General features: G+C 47.8%; 1 protein-coding gene across 4 annotated transcripts in view; it reads right to left on the reverse strand.

Moving 5' to 3' along the window:
- The window catches only part of RCN3 (reticulocalbin 3), a 31,469-nt gene extending 12,934 nt beyond the window's left edge, over nt 1-18,535 (reverse strand). The window contains exons 1-6 of one of the 4 annotated variants that reach the window (XM_063942578.1): nt 18,398-18,535; nt 17,618-17,860; nt 14,026-14,219; nt 9,368-9,543; nt 8,886-8,946; nt 8,578-8,777 (exon numbers count right to left, since the gene is read on the reverse strand). In XM_063942578.1, the coding sequence (XP_063798648.1) occupies nt 8,578-8,777; nt 8,886-8,946; nt 9,368-9,543; nt 14,026-14,219; nt 17,618-17,841 (855 nt within the window). In that variant the 5' untranslated portion in view covers nt 17,842-17,860; nt 18,398-18,535. The other 3 variants (XM_063942577.1, XM_063942575.1, XM_063942576.1) reach the window with 3 other exon arrangements.
- Nucleotides 18,536-21,609: the final 3,074 nt, after the last annotated feature.

Genomic DNA, 21,609 nt, shown 5'->3' on the forward strand with positions numbered 1-21,609 from the left:
CCTTGACTATCACCTGCTGGGAATACAGCTTGTGAATTGCCTCTAGCACAGCCTCCCTGCCTGAGGGAGTTGTCGGCAAGGCAGATTTGAGGAAACGGCGGGGGGGAAGACGCCTCGAATTCCATCTTGTACCCCTGAGATACTACTTGAAGGATCCAGGGATCCACCTGTGAGCGAGCCCACTGATCGCTGAAATTTTTGAGGCGGCCCCCCCACCGTACCTGGCTACGCCTGTGGAGCCCCCGCGTCATGCGGTGGACTCAGAGGAAGCGGGGGAAGAATTTTGATACTGGGAACTGGCTGACTGGTGCAGCTTTTTCCCTCTTCCCTCGTCTCTGTGCAGAAAGGTAGCGCCTTTGACCCGCTTGCTTTTCTGAAGCCGAAAGGACTGTACCCGATAATACAGTGCTTTCTTATGCTGTGAGGAAACCTGAGGTAAAAATTTTTTCTTCCCAGCTGTTGCTGTGGATACGAGGTCCCAGAGACCATCCCCAAACAATTCCTCACCCTTATAAGGCTCTATGTGCCTTTTAAAGTCAGCATCACCTGTCCAGTGTCGGGTCTCTAATACCCTCCTGACAGAATGGACATTGCATTAATTCTGGATGCCAGCCGGCAAAATATCCCTCTGTGCATCCCTCATATATAAGACGACGTCTTTAATATGCTCTTATGTTCGCAAAATAGTATCCCTGTTTGACAGGGTCACAGACCACGCTGCAGCAGCACTATCTGCAGGTCTCAGTCTAGTACCTGAGTGTGTAAATACAGACTTCAGGATAGCCTCCTGCTTTTTATCAGCAGGTACCTTCAAAGTGGCCGTATCCTAAGACGGCAGTGCCACCTTTTTTGACAAACGTGTGAGCGCCTTATCCACCCTAGGGGATATCTCCCAGCGTAACTTATCCTCTGGCGGGAAAGGGTACGCCATCAGTAACTTTTTAGAAATTACCAGTTTCTTATCGGGGGAACCCACGCTTTTTCACACTTCATTCACTCATTTGATGGGGGAACAAAACACTGCCTGCTTTTTCTCCCCAAACATAAAACCCTTTTTTAGTGGTACTTGGGTTAATGTCAGAAATGTGTAACACATTTTTTATTGCCGGGATCATGTAACGGATGTTCCTAGTGGATTGTGTATATGTCTCAACCTGTCTGCCATCTGAGGGAGCGGGCGTTTTTGAGCCCCTGATGGCCTTTGAGACGCCTGGGCAGGCGCGGGCAGAGAAGCCGGCTGTCCCACAGCTGTTACGTCATCCAGCCTTTTATGTAAGGAGTTGACACTGTCGGTTTATACCTTCCACCTATCCATCCACTCTGGTGTCGGCCCCACAGGGGGCGACATCACATTTATCGGCATCTGCTCTGCCACCTCATCAAACGTGTCGACACAGCCGTACCGACACACCCCACAGGACAGGACCCCACACAGCCCTTTGGGGAGACAGAGAGAGAGTATGCCAGCACACACCAGAGCGCTATATAATTTAGGGATTAACACTATATTGAGTGAATTTTTCCCAATAGCTGCTTGTATATACAATATTGCGCCTAAATTTAGTGCCCCCCCTCTCTTTTTAACCCTTTGAGCCTGCAAACTACAGGGGAGAGCCTGCGGAGCTGTCTTCCAGCTGCACTGTGAAGAGAAAATGGCGCCAGTGTGCTGAGGGCGATAGCTCCGCCCCTTTTTCGCGGACTTTTCTCCCGCTTTTTTATGGATTCTGGTAGGGGTATTTATCACATATATAGCCTCTGGGGCTATATATTGTGATATATTTGCCATCCAAGGTGTTTTTATTGCTGCTCAGGGCACCCCCCCCAGCGCCCTGCACCCTCAGTGACCGGAGTGTGAAGTGTGTATGAGGAGCAATGGCGCACAGCTGCAGTGCTGTGCGCTACCTTGGTGAAGACTGATGTCTTCTGCCGCCGATTTTCCGGACCTCTTCTTGCTTCTGGCTCTGTAAGGGGGACGGCGGCGCGGCTCCGGGAACGAACACCAAGGCCAGTTCCATGCGGTCGATCCCTCTGGAGCTAATGGTGTCCAGTAGCCTAAGAAGCCCAAGCTAGCTGCAAGCAGGTAGGTTCGCTTCTTCTCCCCTTAGTCCCTCGATGCGGTGAGCCTGTTGTCAGCAGGTCTCACTGTAAAATAAAAAACCTAAAATAAACTTTCTTTCTAGGAGCTCAGGAGAGCCCCTAGTGTGCATCCAGCTCGGCCGGGCACAAAAATCTAACTGAGGTCTGGAGGAGGGGCATAGAGGGAGGAGCCAGTGCACACCAGATAGTACCTAATCTTTCTTTTAGAGTGCCCAGTCTCCTGCGGAGCCCGTCTATTCCCCATGGTCCTTACGGAGTTCCCAGCATCCACTAGGACGTCAGAGAAATCCTATTTTCTCTTACGTCCTAGAGGATACTGGGGATCCATTTAGTACCATGGGGAAGTACCAAAGCTCCCAAACCAGGTTGGAGAGTGCTGAGGGTCCTGCAGAACTGACTGACCAAACTGAAGGTCCTCAGAGGCCAAGGTATCGAACTTATAGAACTTTGCAAATGTGTTTGAACCTGACCAAGTAGCTGCTCGGCAGAGCTGTAAAGCCGAGGCACCCTGGGCAGCCGCCCAAGAAGAACCCACCGACCTAGTCGAGTGGGCCTGTACAGATTTTTGAATCTGCAATCCTGCAGTGGAATAAGCATGCTGGATAGTGAGTCTGATACAATGTGCAATTGACTGCTTTGAAGCAGGATACCCAATCTTATTGGGATTGTAAAGAACAAACAGCGAGTCCGATTTTCTGTGACGGCTGTTCATTTCACATACACCTTCAAAGCCCTCACAATATGCAAAGACTTTGAAGTAACAGAGGTGTCGGTAACAACTGGAACCACAATAGTTTGGCTGATGTGAAACGCCAACACCACCTTAGGAAGAAATTGCTGACGAGTCCTGAGTTCAGCTCTGTCCTCATGAAAGATTAAATCGGGACTCTTGTGAGACAACGCCCCCAGCTCCGACACACGTCTTGCTGAAGCCAAGGCCAACAGTGTGACGGTTTTCCACATAAGATATTTTACGTCTACTTCCTGTAACGGTTCAAACCAGTCTGGTTAGAGGAACTGAAGCACCACATTGAGATCCCAAGGTGCCGTAGGAGGCACAAAGGAAGGCTGGATGCGCAGAGCCCCTTTCAAGAACATCTGGACCTCAGGAAGAGACGCCAATTGTTTCTGAAAGAAAATGGACAAGGCCGAAATCTGGATCTTTATGGAGCCCAGACATAGGCCCACATCCACACCCAACTGCAGAAAAAGCAGGAAACGTCCCAGATGAAATTCCCGCAGAATATTTTCTGCTCTCACACCAAGAGACGTATTTCTTCCAAATAAGGTGGTAATGTTTAGACGTTACCCCTTTCTTGGCTTGGATCATAGTCGGGATGACCTTATCAGTAATCCCTCTCCTGACTAGAATCAGCTGTTCAACTTCCATGCCGTCAAAAGTAGCCGTGTTAAGTCTTGATAGACGTACGGCCCCTGTTGCAGGAGATCTTCGCGAAGAGGGAGAGGCCATGGATCTTCCAGGAACATCTCCAGAAGGTCCGTGTACAAGGCCCTTCTTGGCCAATCCGGAGCACTGAGAATTGCTTGAACTTTTTCCCCATTTTATTCTCTTTAGAATTCTTGGGATCAGCGGAAGTGAAGGGAACACGTACACCATCTGTTAGACCCATGGAGTTGTCAGAGCGTCCACTGCCACTGCCTGTGGGTCTCCCGATCTGGAACAATACCGCTTGAGTTACTTGTTGAGACGAGAGGCCATCATGTTGATTTGTGGATATCCCCATCGACGTGTCAAGCACCCGGACACGTTGTAGGGGATATCGCCCACCGACGTGTCCGGGTGAAGCGCCCACTTCCCCGGGTGCAGGTCGTGTCTGCTGAGGAAGTCTGCTTCCCAGTTGTCTACTCCCAGAATGAAGACCGCCGACAACGCCACAGCGTGTTTTTCTGCCCAGAGGAGAATTCTTGATACCTCTGACATTGCTGCTCTGCTTTTCTTTCCTCCCTGTCAGTTTATGTACGTTTCTGCCGTCACATTGTCCGACTGAACCTGAATTGACCAATCTTGAAAAAGATATGAGGCTTGCAGAAGGGCGTTGTATACAGCCCTTAGTACCAGAATGTTAATTGGAAGGACGACTTCCTGACTTGACCATCTTCCTTGAAACTGCACCCCCTGGGTGACCTCTCCCCAACCTCTGAGGCTTGCGTCTGTGGTTAGCAGAATCCAATTCTGAATCCCGAACAGACGGCCCTCGATCAGGTGAGAAGTCTGCAGCCACCATAGAAGGGAGATCCTGGCCTTTGGCAACAGAAGGATCCTCTGGTGCATGTGAAGATGCGATCCGGACCATTTATCCAACAGATCCAGCTGGAAGGGCCTTGCATGAAGCCTCCCGTACTAAAGCGCCTCGGAAGAAGCCACCATTTTCCCGAGAAGGCGAATGCATAGATGCACCGGTATCTGGGTTGGCTTCATGACATCCCGAACCATAGACTGGATTACCAATGCCTTTTCCAACAGAAGACAGACTTTCTGCGACTCTGTATCCAGTATCATTCCCAGAAATGGGAGCCTCCGAGTTGGCTCTAAATGAGATTTCGGAAGATTTAGAATCCACCCGTGATCCAGGAGTAGTTTGGTTGTGGGACCAATGCTGCCCAACAACCGTTCTCTGGACGGTGCATTTATCAGAAGATCGTCCAGGTACGGAATTATGTTCACTCCCTGCTTGCGAAGGAGAAACATCACCTCTGCCATCACCTTGGTGAACACCCTCGGTGCCGTGGAGAGACCAAATGGCAGGGCCTGGAACTGGTAGTGACAGTCATGTAGTGCAAAGCATAGATAAGCTTGGTGAGGCGGCCAGATCGGAATGTGAAGCAACGCATCCTTGATATCCAGAGACACTAGGAATTCCCCCTCCTCCAGACCGGAGATCACTGCTCTCGGAGACTCCATCTTCAATTTGAACACTCGTAAGTACGGGTTCAACGATTTTAGATTCAAAATCGGTCTCATCGAACCGTCCGGTTTCGGTACCACAGACAAGTTGGAATAGTACCCCTTGTTTTGCAGATGAGGTGGAACTGGAACAATGACCTGAATCTGTACCAGTTTTTGAATGGCATCCTGTAAGGTAATTCTTGCCTCTTGTGAAGCTGGTAAGCCTGATATGAAGAATCTGTGAGGTGGGAGCTCCTGAAACTCCAGTATGTCGCCCTGGGAAATAAGATCTATGACCCAGGGATCCTAGCATAATGTTGTCCAGATGTGACTGAAAAACCGTAGTCGGGCTCCCACCTGCCAGTCTTCCAGGCCACGCGGTCCACCGTCATGCATAAGGCTTTGAGGAAGCAGAACTGGAGCTCTGTTCCTGAGAACCGGCAGTTGCTGGTTTGCGTGGTTTACCTCTAGCGCCTCTGTTGGCAGTAGAAGATCCTTTGACTTTGCCCTTAAACTTGCAGTCCGAAAGGACTGTAGGGTAGGTCCTGAGTAGGTCTTCCTGGTTGAGGGGGCTGCAGAAGGAAGATATGTGGACTTACCCGCAGTAGCTTTGGAGATCTATTTGTCCAGTTCATCACCAAATAAGGCCTCTCCTGTGAAGGGTAGGCCTTCCATGCCTTTCCTGGAGTCCACAGTCCACTGGCGTAACCATAAGCCCCTGCGTGCCGACACTGCCATAGCAGTGGTACGTGCATTAAGCAAACATACTTCTTTTATGGCTTCCACCATAAAGTTTGCAGAGTCCTGTATATGTTGCAGGAGTAACACAATCTCCCCCCTAGATAAGGAATCCAACCCTTCAATAAAGTTAGCAATGGCTTTAGTAATCCACGCACATGCTATAGTGGGTCTCTGAGCCACCCCAGCAGCTGTGTACAAGGATTTGAGAGTAGTCTCAATCTTGCGATCAGCTGCGTCTTTCAGGGAGGCTGCACCAGGGACGGGTAACACAATCTTCTGTGACAACCTGGACACAGATGCATCCACTATCGGTGGCCTTTCCCATTTTTTCCTATCCTCAGGAGGAAAAGGAAAGATGAGAGTAACCTTTTAGGAATTTGAAATTTGTTATCAGGATTTACCCACGGTTCTTATAACAGGGTATTCAATTCCTATGACACAGGAAAAGTGACTAAGGACTTCTTTTTTACATTAAAATAAGATTCCTCACTCTGTCACCTTATCAGGAATTTGTAGCACATCTCTGATAGCCTCTATAAGAGCCTCAATTCCCTGTGACAGAGCAAAGTCCCCCCCTTATGAATCCACCTCCCCCTCCTCCATGTCTGACCCCTCAGCGTCAGAGTCAGACTGCAGGATATGGGCCAGAGTTTGTTTTTGTGGACAAATGGCAAGGGACTGAGACTCTGTTCATAATCTCATCCACAGACTGTCTTAAATATTGCATCTCTCTCTCATTGCGGGACAATTTATTAGAGATATTAGAAATCATTCCTTTGAGGGAATCCAGCCACACTGGTTCAGCCCTGCTAGCATGAGAAGGTGCACTACACTGAGTACATAGTAGTGAGCTCCCTGGGGAAGAGGAACACTCTGCCGTACATGAAACACACGCTTTGCCTGACATATTGTAAATGTGACAACACACACACACACACACACACACACACACACACACAGGAAAGGTTTAAAACACAATTAACCCACAAAGAGCTCTTCTAGGGAGACACAGAGGCATTTAGAGCCAGCACACCGCACCCTTATTGCTAATGCCAAGCTTAGCCGGGTCACAGACTAAGTACCCAGATTGGGGATTCAGTACACTAATCATCGCTCTCCCCCTGCTATGACCCCCTGGTACCGTTGAGGTAATCTGGAGTCACACCGGAGGAGCTGCGTGTCCCTGTCAGTCAGCGTCTGTGTCCACTGCAGAGGGAAAATGGCGCTGGTGAGATGCTGGATCCTCTCATAGTGAAGCCCGGCCCCTTCAATGGCGTGCATTCTTCCCGCTTTTTTTATATTAGCTGAGGTAAATATGTGCTTAAAATGGAGACAGAACCGTTTAAGGCTTAGTTTGCCAGTGTGGGTACTGTGTACAGTGTACTGAGACGCAGTTGTGTACCAAGTCTGGAGACGCAATCTGCCCCGGTTAGAAGCCGTGCGTCTCCGCACTCTCATGCCGCCATAATGGCCGGCGACCCACTAACCGGGACGCCAGCTTAGTACTCACCACTCTTCTTTCTTCTGGCTCTGTTAGGGGTGGCGGCGTGTTGCGGGAATGTACGCTCGTCGTGGTGTGGCTTGCGAATAGTTCCCTCAGGAGCTAGTGTCCTGTCAGCGGGGAACGGGACCATTAACCCTTCAAGAGGTTTGGCCGTTCCCCCCCTAAGTCCCACGAAGCAGGCAGGCTGGTGCCAACCAGTCCTGCCTGAAAATAACAAACAGATAAAATAAATGCAAAAAACTCTTCAGGAACTTCCATAAGCGTGACCGGCTCCAAGGGCACATTTTCTAAACTGAGTCTAGTAGGAGGGGCACAGAGGGAGGAGCCAGCCCACACTATCAAATTCTTAAAGTGCCCATGGCTCCTAGTGGACCCGTCTATACCCCATGGTACTAAATGGATCCCCAGTATCCTCTAGGACGTAAGAGAAATAGTAATCCCAAATTATTATAAAATGTGGTGAGAATTTGGCTAGTTGACGAATCCTCAAAGATATTTGATATTTATAGTATGGTATGTTCCAATACAGCTTCCCTTCAGCTGTACCCAGCAGAACAGTGATACAGTGGGTTATTCACTTACAGAAAGTGCTATGGGTTTATTTTCGAAGTGTCTGGTTGTAAAGCTCAGCACTTCTTAATGTGTTTATGCCCGATATTTAAAAGAGCAATGATTTTACTAACAAGGCACGCTTCGTAAATAGACCCCTTATCTAATCTAGGAGGGTTACCCCCTAATAATCGAACCCAATCTAGCGCCAGCTATACAGAGTAAGCAAACGATTAAGTGCTATGGGTTACTGGACCTCAAATTTTGTTAGTAAATAAGCCCCAGAGTTATTTGTAGATAGTTCTAATCAGACTTTTGTGTAGGGACAGATTTCTACTACGAGATCAAACAGTCTTGTATACAGAAACCTACTTTCTAGGAGTCCCTACTGTCTGCCTATATCAGCCATAATGCTATAGCATAGCCCAGCCTCCTCCTACCATCTGGTTGGTGGGTAACCAGTGCCATCCACCAATCAGTGTGATATTGTGGCAGCGCAGCTGTGCCCGAGAAGCAGGCAGAGTGCCGCATGGCTGTGAAGTTGTGGTTTAACCCCAGAGTAAGTGGGCAGGATCATCTGCTGCTCGGCTTCCAGACACTACTATATAGTGTACGGCAGCTGCCCGTGATAAGGGGACCATCACTGGACCCGCCACTGACAGTGCTTAGAACTATGCAGTTTGCCTTATTTTTCATATCAGTACATGCAATATTACTGGCCAGTGTAGTAATCCCTGTGTGAGCTTTCAGTACTGGACGCACACCACTGATGTCTCACCTTGTCTTTGTCAGACTCGTAGATAAGGTGCTTGGCCTCCAAATCGGCATGGTCATAATCATGCGGATGGATCCAGTGGCTGATCTCAGTATGGTCCATCTTTCCATCCTTATTCAGGTCACGGTGATCCCTGAACTGCTGGCGCTCAGTTTTCACCCATTCTGGCTCAGGCTCATCAGTTTCGGGGGTGTACATGTCCGCTGGGAAGATGGAAACAGGATGCTTAATTACTTGTAGACAACAGGAAATACACCCATTATTGTCATCCTTCTGACAAGTGTGTAGGTCAGAATCTGATTATACCTTACCTATGTATTCATCAACATCTACTACTGCATCTCCATTCTTATCTATGTCCTCAATGGTTTCCTGTGAGAACAAAAAACAGATTGTTGAAACAGGAAAGTTCTACAGTCAAGAGCCATATTTATGCTTTATAAATAAAAAAAAATTCCAATTACATGGCATATAACGCTTGTTAATTGTAAGGTTAGGAAAGTTACACTGATCCCCACACCCCCTGCACTTGCTATTTTCTTCAGGTACCATAAAATAGGCATGCATGCAGTTAATCATCACAGGAGTAATATAGATCCTTCTCATAAATCCCTATACTGGTCATAGTAGCCACCACCCTTCTCATAACTCCCCTTACCAGTCATAGCACCCGCTACAATTCCCATGATTCCCTGTACCACTCACAGCAGCCGCCACCCTTCCCATAATCCCCCATATTAGTCTTAGCAGTTATGGCAATTGGTTTGTCAGTCTTTCAGTAGACGATACCCACCGTGACCACAATGTCTTTCATGTAATCAAACTCCTCTGGGTGCAGGAAGGCTGTAAACTCATCGCGGGTGGCAATTAAGTCACCATCTTTGTCTGCTACCTTAAATCGCCTCTCATCACGTTTCATCATCTTTCTATATCTGTCCTTATCAAGGACATCATAGAACTCATCTTCTCCTGAATAAGACAGACAGTAACACTTTAGGATTTTTTTTTAAACACTTGATTAATTTTGTTTTTTTTTATATTAAGGTGTAGAGATGTGTCCTCCTAATCTGGCCTCATGCAGTGAGATGCCTGGCGTGAGTGAGATGACAGATCCCGCCAACTCCGCTAGCGCTGGGTGTCTTTTTTGCTCAAAATGTGTCTTAGATGCAACACAATGTGACTAGGATGCAGTGGGAGACTGTGCTGACTACTTTGATATGCAACACTTGTACTAGGGGGGTTATTCAGACCTGATCACTCCTCTGCAAATTTGCAGAGGTCTGCGATCAGATAGCCGTCACCCAGACAGAGTGAATGCCCACACCGTGCAAATCTGCGTATGCCTTGTGAAAATTGTGCGATAAAAATCAGGCTGATCGGGGCCGGAGCTGACGTCACACACCCTCCCTAAAAACGCTTGGCCACAACTGCGTTTTTCCGGACACTCCCAGAAAACGGCCAGTTATCACCCCCAAACGCCGGCTTCCCGTCAATCAACTTGCGTACGCCTAGCAATCAAAAAAGTTGCTGGATTTTTTCGCCGTTTGCCCTCGCGCATGCGTACTATGATCCATATGCATGCGCAGTTGGTCGATAATTGCCTGGCTTGCAAACTCACACAACAGCAATAAGGTCTGAATAACCCCCTGTATTTGTGTGTGACCGAGTCTGCACACAAAGCACTACAGAACTTGTATTGGACAAAAGCTGCAGCCACTACATTGTAGTACTTCATATGCAGATTCAGAGACTCCGTCGCACACAGATATGCAAGTGTTGCACATTACATTAATCAGGACAGTCTCCTGGTGTGTTATAGTCGCACTTTGTGTCTTTCATATTACACCACATTACAGTGCCCCCAGTTTATATTATGCCACAGTACAGTGTACCCACTTCCTATTATGCTACACTATAGTGTATCCAATTCATATTGTGCCACATTACAGTGCTCCAGTTCATGTTATGTAACATTATAATGCCCTCCTGTTCATTTTATATCACATTACAATGAGCAGGTCCAGGGGCATAACTAGATATATTATAGGCCCCCCAGGCAAAAGTTTGTAAGGGCCCCTATGTACCACCCAATGGTGAAATATGTTTATAACACATGTAACTGTGACAGGGAAGGTGGGCCCCTCTCAGCTCTGGGCCCCATAGCTACTGCACTCCCTGCACCTATGGTAGCTACTCCCTTGGTAGGAGAGACACTGCAGAGGGATAATGGTCAGCCACGCCTCCTGTTCTCATCTGCACACACCTCAGCATTGGGATGTATTTGTATATAAGCATATTAGCAAACAGTCCTCTCAAGATGAGCATGGAGAATTTTACTGCTCACATCTTAGGTATCAGTAACTTTATCTCACCAACATTTATAAGTACACTGTATTAAATGTACGCAGAAACATTGGTATAATGTACAGGGTCTCAATCACTGTTCTCAGAACAGTACATGTTTTCCAGGTCTCCTCACAGAATCACAAGTGAAATGATTAGCTCCACCTGTGGATCTTTCAAGTGAGTGACTACATGTGTGCACCTGCTAGGTGACCTGGAAACCATGAACTGTTTGGGATCCTGAGGGCAGAATTTGGCAACCACTGGTATAATCATCCTTACCATACTATCCCTTTAAACCCGGACACTAATTACACAGTCCTGTGGCTGGCAGACTACAAACCTTCATTTCACCTGCTTTTAATCAGCCACAGTCCTGTGTAGTCCATGAGCATCCCAATTTAAAGGGATAGTATGGTAAGCCTAGGTTCCAGCTTTACTCTAGATCAGGGCTGGCCAAACCGGTCCTCGAGATCTACCAACAGTTCATGTTTTCCAGGCCTCCTGGAGATCTGTAGAATTGTCAGTTAGGAATGAATGCAGCACATCTTAATTAGTAATGACTACACCTGTGCACCAGCTAGGTGGTCTGGAAAATGTGAACTGTTGGTAGATCTCGAGGACCGGTTTGGCCAGCCCTGCTCTAGATCATAGGTTCTGAAACTCGGTCCTCAGGACCCCACACGGTGCATGTTTTGCAGGTAACCCAGCAGGTGCACAGGTGTATTAATTACTCACCGACACATTTTAGAAGGTCCACAGGTGGAGTTAATTATGTCACTTGTGATGAGACCTGCTAAACATGCACCGTGTGGGGTCCTGAGGACCAAGTTTGAGAACCTGTGCTCTAGATGGACAAATTTAACAGGGCCAGTTGAGTATCCTAAAAGGACCAATTAGTGTCCAACTGACTAATACCCCTTTCACACTGCACAAATAACCCGGTATCGACCCGGCATATTGCCAGGTCGACACGGGTCAGCGTGCGGTGTGAAAGGGGCATAGCCGAAATCCCGGGTCACCTGACCCAGCAATTCAACCCGGGAATAAAGCAGTTTTATACCCAGGTTGAATACCGGGTCAGTGGCTGCGTAAAGGGGCTCCCGGGTCGATGCGTCCCGGGACCCGCTTACTACAGCAGGGAGAGGCGGCACGGAGATGATCTCATCTCCCAGCGCCACCTCCGGCTCCGCCCCCCCGCTGCTATGGCAACCCGCCCGGCATATTGCCGGGTCGGAAAAGCCTGCAGCAGCGGTCAATGCCGGATCCCACCCGGGAAGGTCCCGTTTCCAATTCCCGGGTGGGATCTGGCATTGGTGGTGTGAAAGAGGTATTACAGTACTGACATTCTCAAGCATTGGGTTCATCTGCACACAAACCTTAAAAAACATTCTCACTTCACTCCACTTATGGGCCAATATGCAAATAGTCAGTAATTTCCTCCATAACGTGTGCACGGAACTACTGTAAATGCGTATGAACTGCACGATCCGTAAGCATGGTTTCATCAGTGTATGCTAGCACCAGCACTATTGTTGCTGCAGAAGATCCATCTAAAAATAGGAGTATATATGGCTGCACACCCGCAATTCCACATGCTCTCTCTATATGACTTTGTATCACCTGCAGTTGCAAACAAGTCTCCAGAACATAAGCAGTGCAAACGATGCGTAAGATATGCTCAGCCAATGGACTTATGGTCAACACTGCATCAGCCCTTTAGTATTAATTCACTTCACTCTTCACATAGCCCCCATACCCCCCTCCCCATACATTGCAGATAAGAGAATGAAAGCAAAAGCCTGCAGTGAACAAAACTTCTCACAAGAAAAACTGCTCTGTAGCTACTGGATGAAGATAAACATAGGTGGCCGGCCCCACGGCATCCCATATGGTTAAGGTCACAGGGTGAGGACCATACCAGGTCACAGGGTGAGGACAACTGATCAAATAACCAGCTAACACCACCAGTTATTTGCCAAGATTAAACATTCGGGAGTATATGCATCAACACTTGGAGAGAGACCAGCCTGTAAAGTGACAGGAGGTGATTTGGGCTATTCAATGGACATCTCAATTCGACTTTTAAAAAAGTCGAATTAAGATGCGGGAGGGGAGATGGGGGAGAGCCGCGGGCAGACGGGGGGGGGGGGGGGGGGGGAGCAGCGCTACAGCAGCAGCTACATAAACGCTGCTGTAGCGCTGCTCTCCCCCGTCTGCCTGCGGGTCTCCCCCCCCCCCCAATCCCTCCTCTCTCGCAGCCGCCGCTCCCCATCTCCCCCCTCTCACAGCCGCTGCTCCCCGTCAGCCGCCGCTCCTCGTCTCCCCCTCTCTCACAGCCGCCGCTCCCCGTCTCCCCCTCTCTCACAGCCGCCGCTCACAGCTGCGTCCACCCGGCTCCAGCAAGCGAGACCTTGCTCACCCCATCCCGCCTCGGCTCTCCCCGTCCCCGGTGCTGCTCTCCCCATCTCACTCAACTTTTTTTAAAGTTGAACTGAGATGGTCGAAAAGGGGGCCAAAACCCGTTTTCGACACAAGCACGTGGATCGGCAGCTATTCCGCCGATTCATGTGCTTTTCGACAAGTAGAATACATCGACTTGTCGAAAAATTTGGGGTTATATTGAATAGTTTGAATCACGATTCGACCTTAAAAAGTCGAAAACTGACGTCTTTTCGACAGACGGCAGCTTTCAACTTCAATTGAATGTACCACTTTATCTCTCTCCAGGCGTTTATGCAAATACCCCCCATGTGAAAATTCTCCTATAACAGAGACTAAGGATAGGGAGCAAATACATGAGACAGTAGAGTAAATATGATACCACAAATGGCTAATGCTCATGCAATCACAGCATATAGCATGGGTCTGCAGTGACTACCATTAGTAATGTACGGATGGCAGCTCTCAAAGCAGCATGTAACAGCCATGCAATTGTGACAGCCTAAATAGAAGTAAATCCATCCAATGGATAAAAGCCATGCAAATTAGCCCTCCTGATGACAGCGCTTTTTCTTGTTTTCGCAGCCTCTTAGGATAAGGAGCGGATCACAGGATGGAGGATAGCGCCCTCCTCCCCAGAGACAGGCACTGCTTTCATTCTCTTACCTGCTGCATACCCATAAGTAGTGTTCTTGTATTCCTCCCAAGATATTTTATCGTCTTTGTTTTTATCGTAATCTGCCCAATGCTTGTTAACATTCTCATAGATATATCGGTTCTGGGTGTGTGTGATCCAATCTCTCAGCTCCTCGCCAGTGACAAAGCCATCTTTATCCTTGTCTATCTTATTAACTATCTTCCTGGGGATGAGAGAAAAGACAGATTAGAATGAAAAAATAAAGATAAATCACCTATTAGATGGGAGTACGTCTGTTTGGAGTACTCCTCCCAAGATACAGATCCATCGCGGTTCTTATCGAACAGAAGCAACTGCTTATCAACATCTTCTAAAACAAATCGTCTGTGCACAAACTTAATCCACGCCAAGAGCTCAGGTGCCGTGACATACGAGTCATTATTACCGTCAATCTTATCGACTATTTTCCTGCAAGGAACCAAAACTGTACAGATTACAGCTGGAGATCTCCTTAGTTCTAACTAGCAAACTTTAAATATGGGTTTAAACAAAACACTGTAAAGGTGGGTACACACTGGCCGATATATCGGCCGTTCTCTTGAACGGCCGATATATCTCGGGTCCGTCGGCCAGTGTGTACGGGCGATACGTCTGTGAACTCCGTCGTTCACAGACGTATCGCGTCGGCCCCGCAGCTCAGCCGACGGTGACTGACAGCTGAACTGTGTGGGCGTGTGTACACGCCCGCCCAGTTCATGACGTCAGTCCCCGAAGGATCGAGCAGTGTGTATGCTGAACACACTGCCCGATCCGCCCATAGATATATCTGCCGATCAATTGATCAGCAGATATATCTACCAGTGTGTACCCACCTTTAGTCATTACTTCCACAGCCTACAATTAGAAAGGATTATTTACAACTGATCTGGCCAGCAGACACATTTGAATATGCCTGCCCACTTGGGAAATCATATTCAATGAATTCTGCGGCCGATATATCGTTGGATAAGCGTGTCGCCCATACACAGTGGCAGATATCCGAATATATCGGCATGAGCCGTGCTGCAGGGCTGGCCTGATATGTCTGAACGATGTTGTTCACAGACCAATGGTCTAGCCGATATATCAATTGTCTACTGTATGAATTAAATATCAGCAAGCGTGTACCCAGCTTAACGCATAACATATATATGAAGATCCCATGCCTTATGCTAGAGGTTCCCAAACAATGGGGCAGATGTATAAAGCCTGGAGAAGTGATAAAGCAGTGATAAGTGGAAGGTGATGAGGCACCAGCCAATCAGCTCTAATATGTAAATGTATATTGGAGCTGACTGGCTGGTGCCTCATCACCTTCCACTTATCACTGCTTTATCACGTCTCCAGGCTTAATACATCTGTCCCCCTATCCTTAAGACACATGGATGGTTTAGGATTTTAAACATAAGCATTCTTGGGCACAGGGGACTTAATTAGGATCTCAGTCCATTTGATTTAACCGTCTGTGCTCAGCCATGGATATCCTTAAAACCTGGACTGCTAGTCATAGACCAAGTTTGGGAACCACTTCTTAGACATTTGTTAAAACTGGTAGGATATCTAAACTGATGTTTAATAAAAATAAAAATTAAGTCCCCTGAGAAAATCCTACTGTTCAGAAAATAAAGCACTACATATAAATGTTAGCACTATTTACAAGTTAACGTAGAACAGGCTTAATGTACATCTCTGTCATATATGCACAACAATGTGTATGCTGTATCCTTAAGGGGTGGGGAACTTTTCATTCCAAGTCTCAAGATTCTATCCTATTATTATCCGACACTTAAAAGGAAACAAGGAAAAAAATCTGGATACTGCCACGTTAACAGTCTGGAATGTTCCCGACCCCCAGGCCCTTTGTAGGGTGGGAAATGTGTATAGTGTCCCTCCTCCGTGAAGGCAGTCCTTGGGACACAGCTGCACGTCCCTCTGTTCTGTGCTGCAAAGTTGTAGTTCCGCTCTCCCCACCCTTGTATGGAGTGAAACAATAGCCACACTCTGCAATCATGCACCGCATATTATAGAGTGCGTCTCACTACAGAACAGCTTCTGCCTCATTCTGCACTGCTGTCACAAACACACGTCTGCTGCAGACTACTTCTTAGTTATATGGATAAACCAGGCATGTGTGCGTGATCTAGTTTATTATGTCCACAAAAACTATTATATCATTTTACTTTTTTAAATCCCAATAAACCAATTTAAATTGGTCTAGGAAAAAAAGATGAAATCAGTATCTTTTTGAAAGCAGCCAATAGTTTTGTGAAAGGCAATTTGCTCTGTAAATAAAGGTGTGTGGTCCATACAAGTTGCGGAAGATAACTTGTGGCACTTTCAATGTTGTAGAACTACAAATCCCACTAGTCAGCATAGCTTTGAGCTACAGCCTGGCTGTCATGTGATGCATATAGTAAAGGTGTGTACACATGGTGAGAATCGGGCTAACTCCGATTCTCACTATGCGATAGGGGCTAGGTCGGTATCGCAATCACATAATGACTGTGCTTGCGATACTATGTGCGATTTTGGCTAAGTGTCAATTTTGAATATCTTTTCTACGAGATAGTCAAAATTGACTTGCCTGCACATTCTATCTAGGCTTGCGATGCTGACCACACATCGGGATCACAAGGTGACTTTCACCTTGCGATCTGCACTAACTTTACTTACGATTTTGACTATATTGTCAAAATCATTTTAAAAAATCTCACCGTGTGTACACACCTAAAGTGTGCCTGTGCTGCAACGACACTTACACGTGTCTGCAGACTGCAATAAAGATGGTGAGGTGGCAATCATCCCTTTAGACAGCAAATAATTCTATCTCCCACTACTGCAATTCAACATAAGGTACTACAAATGCATAGCGATGGATTATAATTTTGTCATTTTAAAGAATAAATTAATCAATGAATTAAGATTTGCTGACCATATGATTGGATAGGATCCGTTTAATTTGCCAACTGTCGGGATCCTGGCAAACCGGACTATTTCCACTCGTGGGTGTCCACGGGACTCTCTGTGCTCGCCCCACTGCCGGCATTCTGGAAGGCAGGATGCTGCTGCTGGGATATAGACAGCCAGCATCCCGCCTGCCGGTAAATCGTATGTATTCCCCTTGGATATATGGTTTGGGCATATCTTCTATAGTTAGCATGATCTATAATGTGTCAGTTATATAAGAAATGAACATGTCGGTGCAAGCCCTAGTGAAGTATGCTCCGCCTCAGCAGTCACTACTGCCTATCCACGAATCAGTTGTAAATCTAGATGCCTTTACTATGGCAGTACGGAGAGAAGTTCATGCAAGCAGTCCACGGTAGTTAGAGTGTCTACAGGGAATCATATAGCATAGCAGTGCAATAATGAATGTGCAGTATAACATACTAGGAGAGTCTTTAGTGAGGTGTATATACTATTACAGGAGCCGTTAGTGATGCCAGGGACTGGCAAGCTGGCCGCTAGCCCTACAAACACGATCATCGCCACCACCCTGCTGAATGCCAATGGTTAAGGTTTAGGATGAAGCCGGACTGTTTGTTTCCTGCTATACGCAAGGGTTGCACGCAATGTACTTACCCCAACCTCTCTTTGCTCTCTTCTGGCGTCAGCTGGTCGAAGGTCTTGGCTTCTTCCTTGCCCAGGAACGCTTCGTGGTCATACTGGAAGTCCTTGTCGTCATCATGCTGGTGGTCACTCAGGTCCTTGCCGTGGTGGACACGGTCTTTCTTCTCCTGAGCCGGCTTACACACCACCAATGGGGTACAAAAGGCCACAACTAGAAGGGCGGTTAGCGTCCTCATATTTCTGCTCGCTACAACCCTGAAACAACCGCAGTTCATTCATCACCACCATGCTCACTACACCAGGCACCCATTAACATGACCTCTGACTGAATGATTTCTATAGCCATAGAGCTAAGAATGCATTGCTGCTACATCATTGCAAAGGGTAGATCAGCTGCAGCTGGAACCTTACTAGTTACACATTCAGCGGACAGCTCCATCTTTTAAAGGCAAGCTTAAACAAACTCCAACCATTGCAGAACAAGAAGTCCTGACAGGGGCATGCTGGGACTTGTGGTACCCACAGCTGTAAAGCCCCAATTCCCACCAACACTGTAAAGCATTCTAATATTCACATCATGCCATAATGTATGCAGTCATGTTAGTATATATTATAGATATCAGAACGTTTAACCACTTATTACTAACTTGATAATCATGCCTTAACTGATCACTAAAGTCCAAAGGGACTACTTGTGAGCCCACTATTAAGCATTACAAGCCATCAGATCACTCCGCAGATGACAGGCTCGCCCTATGCATGCAATGTTACAGGATAACTGACCTTTCCTACCTGCCTGCCCAGGTGATTCACTAGTGATGCTCCTCCAGGTACTACTGTATTACAGAGCGACGCAAAGACACACTGCTAGTCTGCTACAACAGATAGGATAGAATGTGCTAGACGCCGGCCCCGCCCCCTTAGAACGCCTGCCTGGGATGGGCGTGACAGAGGCGTATTGCCTCCAATCAGGGAATTACGTCGCCCTCGGTAGGCGGGGCTAAGAAAGTTTCCGTACCGGGCTGCAGCTGCTGATTGGTTGCCCATCGCCACGTTGACACGTGCGGCCTCGGGAGCGCGCTGCGCGGGAGCCGCTGGGTAGCAGCCAGCTGCTACTGCCGCTGCTGGTGCCACTGCCTGCCAGACAGTCAGTGTTATGCGAAGCTGAGCATCGTTCCCGCTGTGCGCGCGCTTCTGTATATGTTATTATAGCCGGTCTACTCTATACTAAAGCGGACGTACTGGGATTAGACATCTGCTCACGTCTTGAAAATGGGTCACAAGGCATAAGGGCATGCTCCTGGTTATTGACATTATTAGTTTAATAATACGCCTTTTACAGAGACACCCAGAATAGGGATAGAGTAAACTCCATAAAGTTATTCCTGACCATAATCCAACCACATTAGGATGAAATCCACGATGCTATTGGGAAAAATTCACTCAATATAGTGTTAATCCCTGCATTATATAGCGCTCTGGTGTGTGCTGGCATACTCTCTCTCTGTCTCCCCAAAGGGCTGTGTGGGGTCCTGTCCTCAGTCAGAGCATTCCCTGTGTGTGTGCGGTGTGTCGGTACGGCTGTGTCGACACGTTTGATGAGGAGGCTTATGTGGTGGCAGAGCAGATGCCGATAAATGTGATGTCGCCCCCTGTGGGGCCGACACCGGAGTGGATGGATAGGTGGAAGGTATAAACCGACAGTATCAACTCCTTACATAAAAGGCTGGATGACGTAACAGCTGTGGGACAGCCGGCTTCTCAGCCCGTGCCTGCCCAGGCGTCTCAAAGGCCATCAGGGGCTCAAAAACGCCCGCTCCCTCAGATGGCAGACACATGTCTACACGGAGTCTGACTCCAGTGTCGACGAGGTTGAGACATATACACAATCCACTAGGAACATCTGTTACATGATCCCGGCAATAAAAAATGTGTTACACATTTCTGACATTAACCCAAGTACCACTAAAAAAGGGTTTTATGTTTGGGGAGAAAAAGCAGGCAGTGTTTTGTTCCCCCATCAAATGAGTGAATGAAGTGTGAAAAAGCGTGGGTTCCCCCGATAAGAAACTGGTAATTTCTAAAAAGTTACTGATGGCGTACCCTTTCCCGCCAGAGGATAAGTTACGCTGGGAGATATCCCCTAGGGTGGATAAGGCGCTCACACGTTTGTCAAAAAAGGTGGCACTGCCGTCTTAGGATACGGCCACTTTGAAGGTACCTGCTGATAAAAAGCAGGAGGCTATCCTGAAGTCTGTATTTACACACTCAGGTACTAGACTGAGACCTGCAGATAGTGCTGCTGCAGCGTGGTCTGTGACCCTGTCAAACAGGGATACTATTTTGCGAACATAAGAGCATATTAAAGACGTCGTCTTATATATGAGGGATGCACAGAGGGATATTTTGCCGGCTGGCATCCAGAATTAATGCAATGTCCATTCTGTCAGGAGGGTATTAGAGACCCGACACTGGACAGGTGATGCTGACTTTAAAAGGCACATAGAGCCTTATAAGGGTGAGGAATTGTTTGGGGATGGTCTCTGGGACCTCGTATCCACAGCAACAGCTGGGAAGAAAATTTTTACCTCAGGTTTCCTCACAGCCTAAGAAAGCACTGTATTATCAGGTACAGTCCTTTCGGCTTCAGAAAAGCATGCGGGTCAAAGGCGCTTCCTTTCTGCACAGAGACGAGGGAAGAGGGAAAGAGCTGCACCAGTCAGCCAGTTCCCAGAATCAAAATTCTTCCCCCGCTTCCTCTGAGTCCACCGCATGACGCGGGGGGCTCCACAGGCGTAGCCAGGTACGGTGGGGGGCCGCCTCAAAAATTTCAGCGATCAGTGGGCTCGCTCACAGGTGGATCCCTGGATCCTTCAAGTAGTATCTCAGGGGTACAAGCTGGAATTCGAGGCGTCTCCCCCCCGCCGTTTCCTCAAATCTGCCTTGCCGACAACTCCCCCAGGCAGGGAGGCTGTGCTAGAGGCAATTCACAAGCTGTATTCCCAGCAGGTGATAGTCAAGGTGCCCCTACTTCAACAAGGACGGGGTTACTATTCCACACTGTTTGTGGTACCGAAACCGGACGGTTCGGTGAGACCCATTTTAAATTTGAAATCCTTGAACACATACATAAAAAAATTCAAGTTCAAGATGGAATCGCTCAGGGCGGTTATTGCAAGCCTGGAGGAGGGGGATTACATGGTATCCCTGGACATCAAGGATGCTTACCTTGGTCCCCATGTACCATCCTCACCAGGAGTACCTCAGATTTGTGGTACAGGATTGCCATTACCAATTACAAACACTGCCGTTTGGACTGTCCACGGCACCGAGGGTCTTTACCAAGGTAATGGCAGAAATGATGATACTCCTTCGAAAAAAAGGGAGTTTAATTGTCCCGTACTTGGACGATCTCCTTATAAAGGCGAGGTCCAAGGAGCAGTTGTTGGTCGGAGTAGCACTATCTCGGGAAGTGCTACAACAGCATGGATGAATTCTATACATTCCAAAGTCACAGCTGGTTCCTACCACATGCCTACTGTTCCTGGGGATGGTTCTGGACACAGAACAGAAAAAAGTGTTTCTCCCGCAGGAGAAACCCAAGGAGCTGTCATCTCTAGTCAGAGACCTCCTGAAACCAAAACAGGTATCGGTGCATCACTGCACACGAGTCCTGGGAAAAATGGTAGCTTCTTACGAAGCAAAATTCCATTCGGCAGGTTCCATGCAAGAACCTTTCAGTGGGACCTCTTGGACAAGTGGTCGGGATCGCATCTTCAGATGCATCGGCTGATAACCCTGTCTCCAAAGACCAGGGTATCTCTACTGTGGTGGCTGCAGAGTGCTCATCTTCAAGAGGGCCGCAGATTCGGCATACAGGACTGGGTCCTGGTAACCACGGATGCCAGCCTTCGAGGCTGGGGGGCAGTCACACAGGGGAAAAAAAAAAAAAAAAAAATTTCCAAGGACTTTGGTCAAGTCAGGAGTCGTCCCTACACATAAAT

Source organism: Pseudophryne corroboree, chromosome 10 (assembly GCF_028390025.1).
Source record: "Pseudophryne corroboree isolate aPseCor3 chromosome 10, aPseCor3.hap2, whole genome shotgun sequence".
NCBI classification, from domain to species: Eukaryota; Metazoa; Chordata; class Amphibia; order Anura; family Myobatrachidae; genus Pseudophryne; species Pseudophryne corroboree.